Source organism: Trachypithecus francoisi, unplaced genomic scaffold (assembly GCF_009764315.1).
Source record: "Trachypithecus francoisi isolate TF-2019V2 unplaced genomic scaffold, Tfra_2.0 Lachesis_group5, whole genome shotgun sequence".
NCBI lineage: Eukaryota > Metazoa > Chordata > Mammalia > Primates > Cercopithecidae > Trachypithecus > Trachypithecus francoisi.
This window is the reverse complement of record NW_022681470.1, coordinates 143834698-143852066: the sequence shown is the minus strand read 5'-3', so window position 1 is coordinate 143852066 and position 17369 is coordinate 143834698. Positions and strand designations below refer to the sequence as shown.

Genomic DNA, 17369 nt, shown 5'->3' with positions numbered 1-17369 from the left:
CTCACTCTGTCACCCAGGCTGGAGTGCAGTGGTGCAATCTCAGCTCACTGCAAGCTCTGCCTCCCAGGTTCACGCCATTCTCCTGCCTCAGCCTCCTGAGTAGCTGGGACTACAGTTACCTGCCACCATGCCTGGCTAATTTTTTGTAATTTTAGTAGAGACGGGGTTTCACCGTATTAGCCAGGATGCTCTCGATCTCCTGACCTCGTGATCCGCCCACCTCGGCCTCCCAAAGTGCTGGGATTGCAGGTGTGAGCCACTGCACCTGGCTGGCCTATTATTTTTTAGATAGAGACGTGGTCTTGCTATGTTGTCCAGGCTGGTCTTTAACTCTTGGCCTCAATGAATCCTCCTACCTCGGCCTCCCAGAGTGCTGGGATTACAGGCATGAGCCACTGCACCTGTCCACCCTTGGCATTTACCAGAGAACAGCAATTTCCTTCAACCCCAGAGTATTTGGAATGTTCCAGAAGTCCTCATTTACAGTCGATTCCACCTGCACCCCGTAAATGGTGGTACTGGGCTTGAACTCGGACCTGTCTGAACTCTGAGCTCTTAACCCCTAGGGTGAGAACCTGGGGTGAGCTCTTAACCCCTGGGGGCTGTCTCACATGTCCGTGTGAAGAGACCACGAAACAGGCTTTGTGTGAGCAGTGTGACTGTTTATTTCACCTGGGTGCAGGCAGGCTGAGTCCAAAAACCGAGTCAGCAAATGGTGGTGGATTATCATTGGTTCTTACAGGTTTGGGGATAGGCGGTGGAGTTAAGAGCAATGTTTTGGGGACAGGGGGTGGATTTCACAAAGTGCATTCCCAAGGGTGCAGAGATTTACAAAGAACCTTCTTAAGGGTGGGGAAGATGACAAAGTACAGGGATCAGTTAGGATGGGGCAGAAACAAATCACAATGGTGGAATGTCATCAGTGAAGGCTATTTTCACTTCTTTTGTGGATCTTCAGTTACTTCAGGCCATCTGGATGGATACGTGCAGGTCCCTGGGGCTGTGATGGCTTAGCTTGGACTCAGAGGCCTGACATTCCTGTCTTCTTATATTAATAAGAAAAATGAAACAAAATAGTGGTAAAATGTTGGGGCAGTGAAAATTTTTGGGGGTGTTATGGAGAGATAATGGGCGATGTTTCTCAGGGCTGCTTCAAGTGGGATTAGGGATGACGTGGGAACCTACAGTGGGAGAGATGCAACTGAAGAAAGATTTTGGGGTAAGGGGTGATATCGTGGGGTTGTTAGAAGGAGCATTTGTCATATAGAATTATTGGTGACGGCCTGGATGCGGTTTTGTATGAATTGAGAAACTGAACGAAAGATACAAGGTCCAAATAAAAGAAGGAGAAAAATAGGTATTAAAGGACTTAGAATTGGGAGTACCCAGGACGTCCAATTAGAGGGTGCCCAAGGGGGTTCAACGTTATCGTTTTCTTGGTTGGCGAGTTTTGGGGCTTTATCCTTGAGTGTTTTTATGTTGTCATATACCAGGCCAGATTGTTTTAGGTAAAACAACACTCTTCATTTAAAAATATACAGAGTCTTCTTTTTTTCAGCAGTGAGTAAGTCGAGGCCTCAGCGATTTTGGAGGAAAGAGAAATGCAAAGCCAACAATTGTTTGTTAAAGAAGGATTAGAAATGGCTAGGAGAGAGTGAGTTTGATAGAGTGGTGGAGATAGCTGGGGAGAGGTAGAGGGTGGCATAAGAACAGGAAAGAGAATAAGAGTATGTATAAAAGTAAAGAATAGGACTTCATCAGGGTGAAAGTATTGGCGTGTACTTTGTCACTGAAGATCTTCTATCCACTTAAAGAGAGACTTAAGGGTGGAAGTTTGAGGTAAAATCAGGCACCACTGAATACCAAGAGCCTGAGAAACTGCTTCAGTGATTTGACTAATAAAGGCCGGTCCATTATCAGACTGTATAGAAGTGGGAAGGCCAAACCGAGGAATTATGTCTGACGGAAGGGAAGAAATGACCACGGTGGCCTTCTCAGACCCTGTGGGAAAGGGCTCTACCCATCCAGTGAAAGTGTCTACCCAGACCAAGAGGTATTTTCGTTTCCTGACATGAGGCATGTGAGTAAAGTCAATTTGCCAGTCCTGGGCGGGGACAAATCCCCAAGCTTGATGTGTAGGGAAGGGAGGGAGCCTGAACAATCCCTGAGGAGTAGTACAATAGCAGATGGAACACTGAGAAGTGATTTCCTTGAGGATAGATTTCCCCGATGCAAAGGAAATGAGAGGTTCTAAGAGGTGTGCTAGTGGCTTGTAATCTACATGGCAGAGGTTATGAAATGATGACAGAATAGAATGGGCCTGTGAGGCTGGAAGGAGATATCTTCCTTGGTCCAAGAACCATTTGCCTTGTGTGGGAAGAGATTGATAGGTGGAAATTTTAGTGGGGGAGTAGGTGTGAGTGACCAGATGAGAAGGAGAAAAACTGGCTGTGAGGGACAGAAGTTGGAACATGAGGGATAGACGTTGGAATGCTAGGCTGCTTTTTTAGCTACCTTATCAGCATAAGCATTGTCCTGAGCAATGGGATCTGATGCCTTTTCATGGCCTTTGCAGTGAATGACTCCAGCTTTCTTTGGAAGTAAAGCGGCCTTGAGAAGACTTTTTATTAAAGACAGAGGACCCTTGCGTAGTGAGGAAACCTCTATCAGTCCATATAACAGCACGGTGGTGCAGGATATGGAAGGCATATTTAGAGTCAGTATAAATACTGATGCGTAGTCCCTTTGCAAGAGTGAGGGCTCGAGTTAAGGCAACGACTTTGGCTTGCTGAGAGGTAGTGGAGGGGGCAGAGCAGTAGCCTCAATGATAGACGTGGAAGATACTATAGTATCGCCTGCCTTTGCTGGTGAGTGGTGATTAGGCCTGGTGGAACTGCCATCAATAAACCAAGTGTGATTAGGGTGAGGAACAGGAAAAAAGGAAATATGGGGAAATGGGGTGAATGTCAAGTGGATCCAAGAGATACAGTCATGGGGGTCAGGTGTGGTATCTGGAATAATGTGGGAGGCCGGATTGAAGTCCGGGCCAGGAACAATGGTAACTGTGGGAGACTGAACAAAGAGTGAGTACAGCTGAAGGAGCCAGGGAGCAGAAAGTATATGTATGTGTCAGGTGTGAGGAAGAAATTAGATTTTGGAAGTTATGAGAACTATAGAGAGTGAGTTGAGGATAGTTTGTGATTTTGAGGGCCTCTAAAAGTATGAGGGTGGCAGCAGCAGACATGAGGGCTAGGCTAAAACAGTAAGGTCAAGTTGTTTGGACAGAAGGTTACAGGGCATGGTCCTGGCTTTTGTGTAAGATCTCCGACCTCACAGCCCTGCACTTTGGCTTGGGATGAGTTAGAGCCAGCGTGGGGGCAGCTTCTAGGGCTGTTTTTAAGGAACAGAAAGAGGAGTGGCAAAAGGATGTAGGATCTATAGAGTCAGCTAGGTTTGGTTTTGTGAGTTTACATAATGGTTTAGTCAGGATGGAAAAACTAGGTATCCAAAGGCGGAAGTACCTAACCATGCCTAAGAAGGAAAGGAGTTGTTGTTTTGTAGAAGGGGTTGGGATTTGGGAGATTAGCCCTACACCATCAGCAGGGAAAGCATGTGTGTTTTTGAGAGGTGACAATGTGCTAGCAGCCCTCACTCTCCATGCCTCCTCCGCCTGGGTGTCCACTCTGGCAGGGCTTGAGGAGCTCTTCAGCCCGCCACTGCACTGTGGGAGCCCCTTTCTGTGCTGGCCAAGGCCAGAGCGGGCTCCCTCTGCTTGCCCGGGAGATGTGGAGGGAGAGGCGCAGATGGGAACCAGGGGGTGGAGTTCCGTCAGGGCGCGGGCTCCGGTGTGGGCTCCGGGGGCGCACTCAGAGCAGCCAGCGGACCCAGGGCAGTGAGGAGCTTAGCACCCAGGCCAGCAGCTGCGGAGGTTGCGCCAGGTCCCCCAGCACTGCCGGCCCACATGCACCAAGCTCAAATTCTCATGGGGCCTCGGCCTCCTCCGCGTGGGCCAGGGCTCGGGACCTGCAGCCCGCCATGTCGGAGCCCCATCCTCCACAGTGAGCTCCAGCGCGGCCTGAGCCTCCCCGACGGGCGCCGCCTTCTGCTCAGTGGCGCCCGGTTCCATCGACCGCCCAAGGGCTAAGGAGTGCAAGCAGGGCTTGGGACTGGTGGGCAGCTCTGCCTGCAGACCGGGTGCGGGTTCTACTAGGTGAAGCCAGCTGGGCTCCTGGGTCTAGTGGGGACTTGGAGAACATTTATGTCTAGCTAAGGGATTGTAAATACAGCAATCAGCACCCTGGCTGTAGCTCAGGGTTTGTAAATACACCAATCAGTACAGTAGTCTGTATCTAGCTAACCTGGTGGGGACTTGGAGAACTTTTATGTCTAGCTAGGGGATCATAAACGCACCAATCAGCATTCTGTGTCTAGCTCAGTGTTTGTGAATACACCAATCAGTACTCTGTAACCTAGTGGGGACTTGGAGAACTTTTCTGTCTAGCACTCTGTCTAGGTAAAGGATTGTAAATGCACCAATCAGCACTCTCTGTCTAGCTCAGGGTTTGTAAATACACCAATCAGTACCCTGTGTCTAGCTAAAGGTTTGTAAATACACCAATAGGTACTCTGTGTCTAGCTAACCTAGTGGGGACTTGGAGAACTTTTCTGTCTAGTACCCTGTGTCTAGCTCAGGGATTGTAAACGCACCAATCTGTACCCTGTGAAAACGGACCAATCAGTTATCTGTAAAGTGGACCAATAAGCTCTCTGTAAAATGGACCAATCAGCTGTCTGTAAAATGGACCAATCAGCAGGATGTGGGTGGGGCAAGATAAGGGAATAAAAGCAAGCTGCCAGAGCTGGTCAGTGGCAACCTGCTGGGGTCTGCTTCTGCAGTGTGGAAGGTTTGTTCTTTTGCTCCGTTCGCTCTTTACAATAAGTTTTGGTGCTGTGCTTTGGATCCACACTGCTTTTAAAAGCTGTAACACTCACCACGAAGGTTTGTAGCTTCACTCCTGAAACCAGTGAGACCATAAACCCACGGAGAAGAATGAACAACTCCAGATGCACTGCCTTTAAGAGCTGTAACACTCACCGAGAAGGTTTGCAGCTTCAATCCTGAAGCTGCCGAGACCACGAACCCACCAGAAGGAAAAATGCTCCAGATACATCTGAACATCTGAAGGAACAAACTCTGGACGCACCATGTTTAAGAACTGTAACACTGACCGGGAGGGTTTGAAGTCCGGGAGACTAATGAACCCACCCGTTCTGGACGCATTTGCATGAAGAATTATGAAATCCAGAACAGAATACTGGGTTGTGGAGAGGTTGCAGAGGGAAGTACTGAGGATAGGAGAATATATGGGTTTGGCACCACAGGGTGGACAATTCGGTTGATGAGGCACAGATCCTGAACTCACCTGCAAGACGTGTCTGGTTTTAGAACAGGTAAAATGGGGGAATTGTAAGGAGAGTTTGTAAGCTTTAAAAGGCCATGCTATAACAGGTGAGTGATAACAGGCTTTAATCCTTTTAAAGTGTGCTGTGGGGTGGGATATTGGTGTTGAGTGGGGTAAGGGTGATTAGGTTTCAATGGGATGGTAAGGGGTGCATGGTCGGTCGCCAAGGAGAGAGTAGGGGCATCCTATACTTGCAGCTTAAGGTGGGGAGATACAAGGAGAGGATGTGAAGGAGGCTTTGAACTGGGGCAAAAGCTGGCAATGAGGTGTGGCTGTAGCCCAGGAATACTCAGGGAAGCAGATAATTCAGTTAAAATGGCTCCACCTAATAAGGGAGCTGGGTAGGTGGGGATAACTAAAAAGGAGTGTGTAAAAGAATGTTTGAGTTGGCACCAGAGTTGGGGAGTTTTAAGAGGTTTAGCAGCCTGGCTGTCAATACTCACAACCGTTATGGAGGCAAGGGAAACAGGCTCTAGAAAAGATGGTAATGTGGAGTGGGTAGCCTCCGTATTGATTTAGAAGGGGACGGACTTACCCTCCACTGTAAGAGTTACCCGGTGTCTGTGATTGTCCGGGGGCTTCTGAGGCAATCAGGAAGCGTGTTTTCAGCTGCTAAGCCAAGAAGATCTGGGAAGGAGTTGGCCAAGAACATTGGGTTTGGGCTCCAGGGGCTTTAAGAGCGGCGGTGAGGTGAGTTGGACAGTCCGACCTCCAGTGGGGGCCCGCACAGAGAGGGCACGGCTTAGGAGGAATTCCAGGCTGCGGGCATTCTTTACCCCAGCGGCCAGCCTTTTGGCAGTTGAAGCAAGGCCCATGAGGATGTTTTGAAGGAGCCTCTGGGAGCTGTGGCTTGGATGTTCTGAAGGTTTTGTATGCTGGAGACGTGGTGGTGGGTTGTCTTACAGCAGAGGCAAGTAGCTGTAACTCAGAAATGCGCTGCTGTCTGGCTACCTCCTATCTGTTGTTGTACACCTTGAAGGCAAGGTTGATTAATTCCTGTTGTGGGGTTCGAGGGCCAGATTCTAACTTTTGAAGCTTTTTTCTAATGTCAGGGGCTGACTGGGTGAGAAAATGCATATTAAGAATAAGGCGGCCTTCTGGCCCCTCTGGGTCTAGGGCAGTAAAGTGTCCAAGGGTTGCTGCTAAACAGGCCATGAACTGGGCTGGGTTTTTGTCTTTACTTTGCGTAGTTTAAGTTTGTCATAATTAACAACTTTGTAAGCTGCGTTTTAAAGCCCTTTAGGCAGAAACCATGAAATGTCACCTAGCTATAGCTGGGGAATCTGCCTGATGGTTCCATTGGGGATCCTCTCGGGGAACTGCTCTAATGCCTTCCTGGAGGTCTGGCTCATGAAGCCGGCAGTTATCAGCATGAGACTGGGCTAGAGAAAAAAAACTCTTGGCCGGGTGCGGTGGCTCACGCCTGTAATCCCAGCACTTTGGGAGGCCGAGGCGGGCGGATCAGAAGGTCAGGAGACCGAGACCACGGTGAAACCCCATCTCTACTAAAAATACAAAAAAAAGCCGGGCACCGTGGCGGGCGCCTGTAGTCCCAGCTACTCAGGAGGCTGAGGCAGGAGAATGGTGGGAACCCGGGAGGTGGAGCTTGCAGTGAGCTGAGATCACGCCACTGCACTCCAGCCTGGGTGACAGAGCGAGACTCCATCTCAAAAAATAAATAAATAAATAAATTTTTTTTTTTTATTTAAAAAAATCTCTTTCCCGTTCATCTGGGGAGAGGATAGAAGTTAGGGTGACATTTAAGTCACTCCAGGTTAAATTGCAGGACAGAGTCAGATGTCGGAATTCCTGTATATGTTTAGTGGAGTCTGATGAGAAAGAGCCTAAACGCTGGCTGACTTGGGAAAGGTCTGACAGAGAAAAAGACACATGTACCCTGACTATGCCTTCAGCTCCAGCCACCTCTCTAAGGAGGAAATTGTTGGGCAGGTCAGGGAGGGCAACTGTTGGGGAGCAGAAGCTGAGGAAGAATTGGGACCTGGCTCGGCCTGGCGAGGAGCAGCCTGGGGAGGAGGGGAGAGGTCAGATGGGTCCGTAGAAAAGGAGGATTCAAAGGACTCAGAGCTTGGGGTGGAGACTGAAGGAACAGACAGGAGAGAAAGAAGAAAGATTTGGGATGAGTCGCACTGGGGGCAGAGACTAGGGAGGGACCAATGTGTAAAAGAATGCCTGGACGTCAGGCACCTCAGACCGTTTGCCCAATTTTCAACAAAAATTATCTAGATCTTGTAGGATAGACAAATTGAAAGTGCGTTTCTCTGGCCACTTGAAACTACTATCGAGTTTGTATTGGGGCCAAGCAGTATTGCAGAAGAAAAGAAGATGCTTAGATTTTAGGTCAGGCTTTTGTTTTTTTTTTTTTTTGAGACAGTCTGGCTCTGTCGCCCAGGCTGGAGTGCAGTGGCGCCATCTCGGCTCACTGCAAGCTCTACCTCCCAGGTTCCCGCCATTCTCCTGCCTCAGCCTCCCGAATAGCTGGGACTACAGGTGCCCACCACCGTGCCTGGCTAATTTTTTATATTTTCAGTAGAGACGGGGTTTTACCGTGTTAACCAGGAGGGTCTCGATCTCCTGACCTCGTGATCCGCTGCCTTGGCCTCCTAAAGTGCTGGGATTACAGGCGTGAGCCACCGCGCCTGGCGAGAATTTCCTTTTTTTTTTTTTTTGAGACGGAGTCTCGCTCTGTCACCCAGGTTGGAGTGCAGTGGCGCCATCTCAGCTCACTGAAAGCTCCGCCTCTGGGATTCACGCCATTCTCCTGCCTCAGCCTCCCGAGTCGCTGGAAGCACAGGCGCCCACCACCGCGCGTGGCTAATTTTTTTGTATTTTTGTTGTTAGTAGAGATGGGGTTTCACCGTGGTCTTGATCTCCTGACCTCGTGATCTGCCCGCCTTCATCTCTCAAAGTGCTGGGATTACAGGCGTGAGCCACCGCACATGGCCGAAGAGGTTTTCAGTTCTTGAGAACACAGGCTAAGGGAGAAGAAGGAGGAATGGAGGGTGAAAGGTTGCCCATAGTGAAGGAGGCAAGTTTAAAGAGAAGGGTAGACACAGGGAGAAGGGGATGGGGAGCAGCCAAAGCAGACGTCCCCGCAACTGACTTGCCACCAAGGTAATGTGGGTGAATGACCAAGGCAGGCGTCCCCATGGAGATCAGACACCAGTGGAACATGGGTGAATAATCAAAGAGCCGTCCCTGCAATGATTAAACACCAAGGGAAGGCGGCCTTCCTGAGTCCATGACCGGCGCCAGAGTTTTGGGTCCACGGATAAAATGTGTCTCCTTTGTCTCTACCAGAAAATGAAAGGAATTGAAATTAAGGGAGTGACTGCAGGGTGACACCAAGATTGCAAGGAGAAAGAGGTTGAGGGATAGTGAGAAAGGTTGGAGAAGAAAGTAAAAAGAGGCCGCTTACACAATTTGAAATTGGTGAGATGTTCTTTGGGCTGGTTTGTCTGAGGAGCCGAGGTCGTAGATGGATCTCTTCATGGAGTGAGGGTGAGGACAGGGCCCTGGTCTCCTGAAGGAGTCCTGCTGACCCGGGTCTTCGGCACCAAATGTCTTACATGTCCGTGTGAAGAGACCACCAAACAGGCTTTGTGTGAGCAACGTGGCTGTTTATTTCACCTGGGTGCAGGCGGGCTGAGCCCGAAAAAGGAGTCAGCAAAGGGTGGTGGGTTATCATTGGTTCTTATAGGTTTGGGGATAGGCGGTGGAGTTAAGAGCAATGTTTTGGGGGCAGGGGGTGGATCTCACAAAGTACATTCTCAAGGGTGGGGGGATTTACAAAGAACCTTCTTAAGGGTGGGGGAGATGACAAAGTACAGGGATCAGTTAGGATGGGGCAGGAACAAATCACAGTGGTGGAATGTCACCAGTGAAGGCTATTTTCACTTCTTTTGTGGATCTTCAGTTACTTCAGGCCATCTGGATGGATACGTGTACGTCACTGGGGATATGATGGCTTAACTTGGACTCAGAGGCCTGACAGGGACAAATCCTCTAGATTGAGGAGACACGGTAATCATTTTTCCTTACAGTATTACAACTGGAAATGGTGCCGTGATTATCTCTGTGCACCCCTCACAGGCAGCTAACAACATCACAAACAAATCGGCCAGAACCATCACTCTGGGTGGGGCCCCAAGGGTGCCAGTTCCCCAGGGCCCAGTGCCCTCCAGGGTGAGGTCCCCAGCAGGTGAAGCTCCTAGCAGGTGAGATTCAGTGTGGCAGGGTATCTGGGAGCAGGTCCCAGCAGGTAAAGTCCCCAACAGCAGAGATCCTCAGTAGGTGCAGCCTCCAGTGGCCAAGGTCCCCAGGAGGTGAGGTCCCCAACAGACGAGGTCCCCAGCAGGCAAGGCTTCTGCAGGGGAGGCTCCTGACAGCCGTGAAACCCAGCATGTGAGTTTCCAGGTAAGTGAGAGGGCTGGCCATGAAGGACCCCAGCAGGTGAGGACCCAGGCAGATGAGGTTCCCAGCAACCCAGGCCCCACACCAGCCTCTTAGGTGAACCAAGCCGCTATGCTGCGCACCGTCTGGTACCTGGATTCCTCCTGCAGTTTCCAGCAGGCCTTGCAGAAATCCAGTGCCCAGATGAAGGAGCGAGGCCGCAGGGTCTCCCGCCAGCGAAAGTAGCTCAGGTAGCGGGCGTGGTCCTTGTCCAGCTCCTGCAGGTACTGGGCCAGGTCCTTGGGGCTCTGGAAGTCGTCCACGTGGATGAAGGCGTCGGGTGGCAGGAACCTCTCATAGTTGCTTCTGCTGGGCCCCAGCACCACGGGCACGGCCCAGGCCTCCAGGGCGTTCTTCCACAGCTTCTCGGTGATGTAGTCAGGGTGCAAGGAGTTCTCGAAGGCCAGGTAGAACTTGTACCGGGACAGCGTCTCCATCATGGTCTCCTTGGGCAGGGGCTTGTGGGATTTCCCGTACACATCCACCTTGAGATGGGCCTGCAGGCTCTGGTAGTAGCGCACCCTGGCCGAGTCCGGCTTCCAGATGGACACCGCCCAGGCCACCAGCTTGGTCTTGGCCGAGAGGTTGAGCGGTGGGTGGGCAGGCTGGCCGGACCACGGCTCCAGCCAGCCGTAGGGCGTGAAGATGTCGGAGTCGCTGCGGTAGGACATGGTGAGATTGAAGTATCCGTCCAGGGCTTCTAGGTGCCAGCAATTAGAGGGTGGCTCTAAGTTGAACCAGATCCAGCGCTGCCCCTGCCGCCTCGGGGAAAGTGGGAGACGTGACATAGGATTGGACATGACATCCCAGTGGTGCACGATGACCGCATCTGCCTGTGGGTACACCTTGCGGTCGGCAGTAATATGGCAGTCGGCCGTGCCAGGCACCATCTCTGAACAGCGGGACAGAGCCACGGGGATGTGGAAAGGCCACGTCCACAGCAGGATCAGGAGGGGGGGGCGGGTGGGAGTGGTGTCCTGTTGGGAGGACCCATTGGGAGCCCCAGTGACAGATGCCACTGCCATGAACCCTGGCCTAGGGGACCCAGTGGCATCATCTCGGGACACACGCAGGTAGGAGAAGAAACACACAGCCACCAGCAGCTGAAACAGCAGCCCGGCCAGACAGTGGCGCCACGGCCATTGTGGCTTGGCTGGGCCCAGGGGATCCATGGGTCAGAGTAGCTGGGAAGAGAGGAGAGAGGAGTGAGGGTCATTGATGACAATCGCCTGCTTACCAAAGCTCCCGGCCATGAGTCCTGAGAGAAGCTGCTATTATTCCTGTTTCACAGATGAGAAAACTGAGACTAAGTGACTCACAGCAAAAATCAGCACAGCTTGTGTTTGAACAAAGGGAGCTTGGCCCAGAGTCCACTTCCTTCTGCCTGTTAGACAAGACCTTTCCTGGAATCCCGAAGTCTTCCTCAGTCTACTAAAATACAAATGCTCTGGAGGCAGGGGAGAAGGCATAGCCAGTCATCATTGCTTCCCGTGTCCCTGAGGCAAGGCTTGAATCCATGACTCAGCCAGAGAAAGGCACAATGGGATTGGGTTTTGCAGGTAATATATGAGCTGACTGGCGAAGCACAGTGGCTCACGCCTGTAGTCCCAGCACTTTGGGAGGCTGAGATGGGCAGATCACCTGAGGTCAGGAATTTGAGACCAGCCTGGCCAACATGGTGAAACCCCATTTCTACTAAAAATACAAAAATTAGCCAGGTGTGGTGGCGCACACCTGTAATCCCAGCTACTCAGGAGGCTGAGGCAAGAGAATCACTTAAACCTGGGAGGCAGAGGTTGCAGTGAGCCAAGATGACACCACTGCATTCAAGCTTGGGCGACGGAGATTGTGTCTCAAAAATAAATAAATAAATAAATTTTAGAAAGCCGGGTTTCGTGGCTCACACCTGTAATCCCAGCACTTTGGGAGGCTGAGGCGGGTGGATCACTTGAGGTCAGGAGTCCAAGACCAGACTGGCCAACATGGTGAAACCCTGTTTCTACTAAAAATACTAAAATTAGCTGAGTGTAGTGGTTCACGTCTGTAATCCCAGCTACTTGGGAGGTTGAGGCATGAAAATTACTTGAACCTGGGAGGTGGAGGTTGCAGTAAGCAGAGATCGTGCCACTGCACTCCAGCCTGGGTGACAGCAAGATTCCATCTCAAAAATAAATAATAATAAAAAGACCAGCCTGGGCAACATGGCAAAATCCCAACTCTACTAAAAATACAAAAATTTGCCGGGCAAGGTGGCATGTGCCTGTAGTCCCAGCTACTTGGGAGGATTGCTTGAGTCTGGAAGTTTGAGGTTGCAGCAATCTGTGATCACGCCACAGATGTGTAACTCCAGCCTGGGTGATAGAGTAAGACCTTGTCTTAAAAAAATAAAAGGCCAGGCCGGGCGCAGTGGCTCAAGCCTGTAATCCCAGCACTTTGGGAGGCCGAGACGGGCGGATCACGAGGTCAGGAGATTGAGACCATCCTGGCTAACACGGTGAAACCCCGTCTCTACTAAAAATACAAAAAAAAAAAAAAAAACTAGCCGGGTGAGGTGGCGGGTGCCTGTAGTCCCAGCTACTCGGGAGGCCGAGGCAGGAGAATGGCGTAAACCCGGGAGGCGGAGCTTGCAGTGAGCTGAGATCCGGCCACTGCACTCCAGCCTGGGCGACAGAGCGAGACTCCGTCTCAACAAAATAAATAAATAAATAAATAAAAGGCCAGGCTCGGTGGCTCACGCCTGTAATCCCAGCACTTTGGGAGGCTGAGGCGGGTGGATGACGAGGTCAGGAGATTGAGACCATCCTGGCTCATAAGATGAAACCCCATCACTACTGAAAATGCAAAAAATTAGCTGGGTGTGGTGGCGGGCACCTGTAGTCCCAGCTACTCGGGAGGCTGAGGCAGGAGAATGGCGTGAACCCAGGAGGTGGAGCTTGCCATAAGCCAAGATTTTGCCACTACACTGCAGCCTGGGGGACAGCGAGACTGTCTCTAAATAAATAAAAATAAGGTAATACACGAAAAACTTGACTTATACACCTTAGATGGGTTCGCTGTATGGTTTGAAAATTGTATCCCGATGAAGCTGTTTTCTTTTTTCTTTTTTGTTTTTTGAGACGGAGTCTCGCTTTGTCTCCCAGGCTGGAGTGCAGTGGCTGGATCTCAGCTCACTGCAAGCTCTGCCTCCCAGGTTTTACACCTCCCGCCATTCTCCTGCCTCAGCCTCCTGAATAGCTGGGACTACAGGCACCCACCACCTCGCCCGGCTAGTTTTTTGTATTTTTTAGTAGAGATGGGGTTTCACCGTGTTAGCCAGGATGGTCTCGATCTCCTGACCTCGTGATCCGCCCGTCTTGGCCTCCCAAAGTGCTGGGATTACAGGCTTGAGCCACCACGCCTGGCCCTGATGAAGCTGTTTTCAAATAACATAGCAGTTGCCTGCTTTCTCTGTCGGACCGAACTGGTCTAAACCTTGCACTGTGAGGCGGAATTCCCCGCAGGTCACCTGGGTGTGATGAAAGGGGATCCGTACGCCAAGTCCCAAGTTCACGCCAATGTTCTGAAGAGAAACTCAAAACACAGGCCCTCAGGGGACGGTCTGAGCCCAGAGTGAGGGAGGTTAAACTTTGACCAGTCACTGCTTTGCCCTATTGGACTCTAGAGTCTCAAACACAAGGTAAATTTTTTTTAAAGTAATTGATATTAAGATGGAATTATGGCCGGGCGCAGTGGCTCAAGCCTGTAATCCCAGCACTTTGGGAGGCCGAGACAGGTGGATCACGAGGTCGGGAGATCGAGACCATCCTGGCTAACATGGTGAAACCTTGTCTCTACTAAAAAATATAAGAAACTAGCCAGGCGTGGTGGCGGGCGCCTGTAGTCCCAGCTACTCAGGACGCTGAGGCAGGAGAATGGCGGGAACCCGGGAGGCGGAGCTTGCAGTGAGCTGAGATCTGGCCACTGCACTCCAGCCTGGGCGACAGAGCGAGACTCCATCTCAGAAAAAAAAAAAGATGGAATTATGTTGGTCCTGGATTTATGGCAGCCTCTCCTAGAAGACAATGAAGTCTTTGTCAGTGACCTTCAGGAGGGTAGATTGGGGGAAACGGGTGATTGGTGGGGGGCGATTAGGACTCAGATCCCACCCAAGTTGAACCCAAGATACTTTTTCCTAGAAAAAGATTAAAAAATGCTACTCTGCTGGGACATCTCAAAGATCAGGAAGCAAAAAACACAAAAACGGCTGGGCGTTGTGGTTCGTGCCTGTAATCCCAGCACTTCAGGAAGTCAAGGCGGACAGATCACTTGAGCCCAGGAGTTCAAGATCAGCCTGACTGGCTGGGCAAAATGGCTCACGACTGTAATGCCAGTACTTGGGGAGGCTGAGGCAGGCAGATCACCTGAGGTCAGGAGTTTGAGACCACCCTGGGCAACATTGTGAAATCCTGTCTCTACTAAAAATACAAAAATTAGCCAGGTGTGGCAGCAGGCGCCTTAATCCCAGCTACTCAGGAGGTTGAGGCACGAGAATCGCTTGAACGAGGGAGGCAGAGGTTGCAGTGAGCTGAGATCATGCCACCGTACCCCAGCCTGGGTGACAGAGCAAGACGGTCTCAAAAACAAAAAACTACCACAACAACAAAAAAACAAAACACAAAACAAGTCTAGCCTGAGGCAACATAGTGAGACCCCCATCTCTACAAAAAAAAAAAAAAAAAAAAAAAATTAGCAGGGTGAGGTGGCACACGCCTGTAGTCCCAGCTACTCCAGAGCCTGAGGCAGGAGGATCGCTTGAGCCCAGGAGTTTGAGGCTGCAGTGAGCCATGATCGCGTCACTGCACTCCAGCCTGGACAACAGCAAGATTCTGTCCCAAAGAAAAATAAAAAACAAAGCAATTGCATCTTAAGTCCACCCCAGGCAGGCAGGGCCAGGAAGAATCCAAAGCCAGAAAAGATAAGTGGGGATAGGCTGTTGATAGGGTCGGGGTGCAGAGGGGACTCCGTTCCAGAGCTCTGCCAAGGAGACGGATAAATGTCTTTCCTCCCAGTTTGGCAAATCACCCAGAACCTTCCATGCCCTCTCCCATGGTGGTGCATGCCACACCCAGAAAGACCCCTGCCTGCAACTAGGGGGTGCTGGCCATATTCCAGGTCGTGGACAGTTTGGTGACTCTCCACTGGGATTTTGTGCCAGCCCAGCCACATCTTGAATCAGGGCAGACAGGATGGGGGCTGAGGGGAGGAGGAGTGGAGCCAGGAGGCCTTTCCTGGGAGGTCTCCTAGGCATTCTGGGTAGCGGAAAAGGTAGAATGGGATAACTTACCTGGAAAGGCAGCGAGCAGTGGAAGAGCGCAGCTCACCGGGAAGCTATGGCAGGTTTCCTAGGGTGGGGAGGAAGTGGGAACAGAGAGGAGGAACAAGGAAGAGTACACCGCAGCACACACCTGTCACCAGGTGACTTAGGGCAGTGTTCTCCCCTGCAGCCAGGATATTGTCTGGAAGCCAGTTTCCAGGGTGTCCTAATCTTGCCTGTAAGATTGGATGTGGTGCAGGAATTTGGAGGCCCAGGACATGACCCGGGCTCCACCTGTAGCCTGAAGTCTACCTGGCTTTGGGTGCATAGCTGATCCATCCATAAGGTGAAAACGCTGATCTAAAGCATTGATTCTCAAAGTGGGTTCCATGGGGAGCACTATGGGTTTCTTGGGAGATGGTAAAGGGAGGGAAGTGAGCAGAATTTGTTTTTGTTTTTGTTTTGAGACGGAGTCTCGCTGTGTCGCCCAGGCTGGAGTGCGGTGGCGCAATCTTGGCTCACTGCAAGCTCCACCTCCTGGGTTCACACCATCTTCCTGCCTCAACCTCCCTAGTAGCTAGGACTACAGGGCTAATTTTTTGTATTTTTAGTAGAGACGGGGTTTCACCGTGTTAGCCAAGATGGTCTCGATCTCCTGACCTCATGATCCGCCCACCTCGGCCTCCCAAAGTGCTGGGATTACAGGCGTGAGCCACCGCGCCCGGCCTTGAGCAGAATTTTAACCATTCCACCCATTCAGTCAGTCAATCAACAAACATTGCTCGTGCACCTATTATATACCAGACCCAGGGAGACTACAGGGAGCAAGTGGGTGAGTCAGACAATACATGGCTTTTGCAAGGGAACCATTCGTCAGGCCTCTGAGCCCAAGCTAAGCCATCAAATCCCCTGCGACTTACACGTGTACATCCAGATGGCCTGAAGCAACTGAATATCCAGAAAAGAAGTGAAAATAGCCAGTTCCTGCTTTAACTGGTGACATTCCACTATTGTGATTTGTTCCTGCCTCGTCCTTACTGATCAATTGACTTTGTGATAATACACCACCCCCCTTGCAATAATGTACCTTGTGATATTCCCTACGTTTGTGGATATTCACAAAGGGTGAATGTACTTTGTACAATACACCCTCCCTACCCTTGAGAAGGTACTTTGTAATATCCTCCCCCCTGCCAATAAGAAGGTACTTTGTAAAAAAAAAAAAAAAAGAAGGTACTTTGTAATATTATTCCCCCAACTTAAGAAGGTAGTTTGTGGCCAGGTGCAGTGGCTCACGTCTGTAATCCCAACACTTTGGGAAGCCAAGGAGGGTGGATCATGAGGTCAGGAGATCAAGACCATCCTGGCTAACATGGTGAAACCCCATCTGTACTAAAAATACAAAAAATTTCGCTGGGCTTGGTGGCAGGTGCCTGTAGTCCCAGCTACTCAGGAGGCTGAGGCAGGAGGATGGTGTGAACCCAGGAGGCAGAGCTTGCAGTGAACCAAGATTGCACCACTGCACTCCAGCCTGGGCAGCAAAGCGAGACTTCATCTCAAAAAAAAAAAAGGTGCTTTGTAATATTCTCTCCCTGCCTTTAAGAAGGTACTTTGCAATATTCTCCTGGCCCTTGAGAATGTACTTTGTAAGATCCACCCTCTGCCTGCAAAAAATTGCTCCTAACTCCACCACCTATCCCAAACCTATAAGAACCAATGATAATCCCCCACCCTTTGCTGACTCTCTTTTCGGACTCAGCCCGCCAGCACCCAGGTGATTAAAAGGCTTTATTGCTCACACAAAGCCTGTTTGGTGGACTCTCTTCACACAGACACGTGTGAAATTTGGTGCGGAAGACCCAGGACGGGAGGACTCCTTCGGGAGACCAGTCCCCTGTCTTCGCCCTCACTCCGTGAGGAGATCCACCTGCAACCTCAGGTCCTCAGACCAACCAGCCCAAGGAATATCTCACCAATTTCAGATCAGGCAAGCAGTCTGTCACTCTCTTCTCCAGCCTCTCGCTGCCCTTTCATCCCCCTGTCCTTCCAATTCCAGTTCTTTTTCCTCTCTAGTAGAGACAAAGGAGACACATTTTATCCGTAGACCCAAAACTCCGGCGCCGGTCATGGACTTGGGAAGATGG

At 50.8% G+C, this 17369-nt stretch overlaps 2 protein-coding genes across 2 annotated transcripts in view; both read right to left on the bottom strand.

The window, feature by feature from the left end:
- LOC117075726 (galactoside 3(4)-L-fucosyltransferase-like) overlaps positions 1-15342 on the bottom strand; it is a 34111-nt gene extending 18769 nt beyond the window's left edge. Inside the window, exon 1 of the mRNA XM_033198333.1 lies at positions 15256-15342. The gene's annotated coding sequence lies outside the window, so the exon portion shown is untranslated. The remainder of the gene's footprint in view (positions 1-15255) is intronic.
- Positions 9526-15335, bottom strand: LOC117075727 (galactoside 3(4)-L-fucosyltransferase). Its single transcript, XM_033198335.1, has 2 exons — positions 15256-15335; positions 9526-11116 (listed from the first exon to the last, which is right to left on the bottom strand). Exon 2 carries the CDS (start codon positions 11102-11104, stop codon positions 9986-9988), a length of 1119 nt encoding a protein of 372 aa, XP_033054226.1. The 5' UTR covers positions 11105-11116; positions 15256-15335; the 3' UTR covers positions 9526-9985.
- Positions 15343-17369: the final 2027 nt, after the last annotated feature.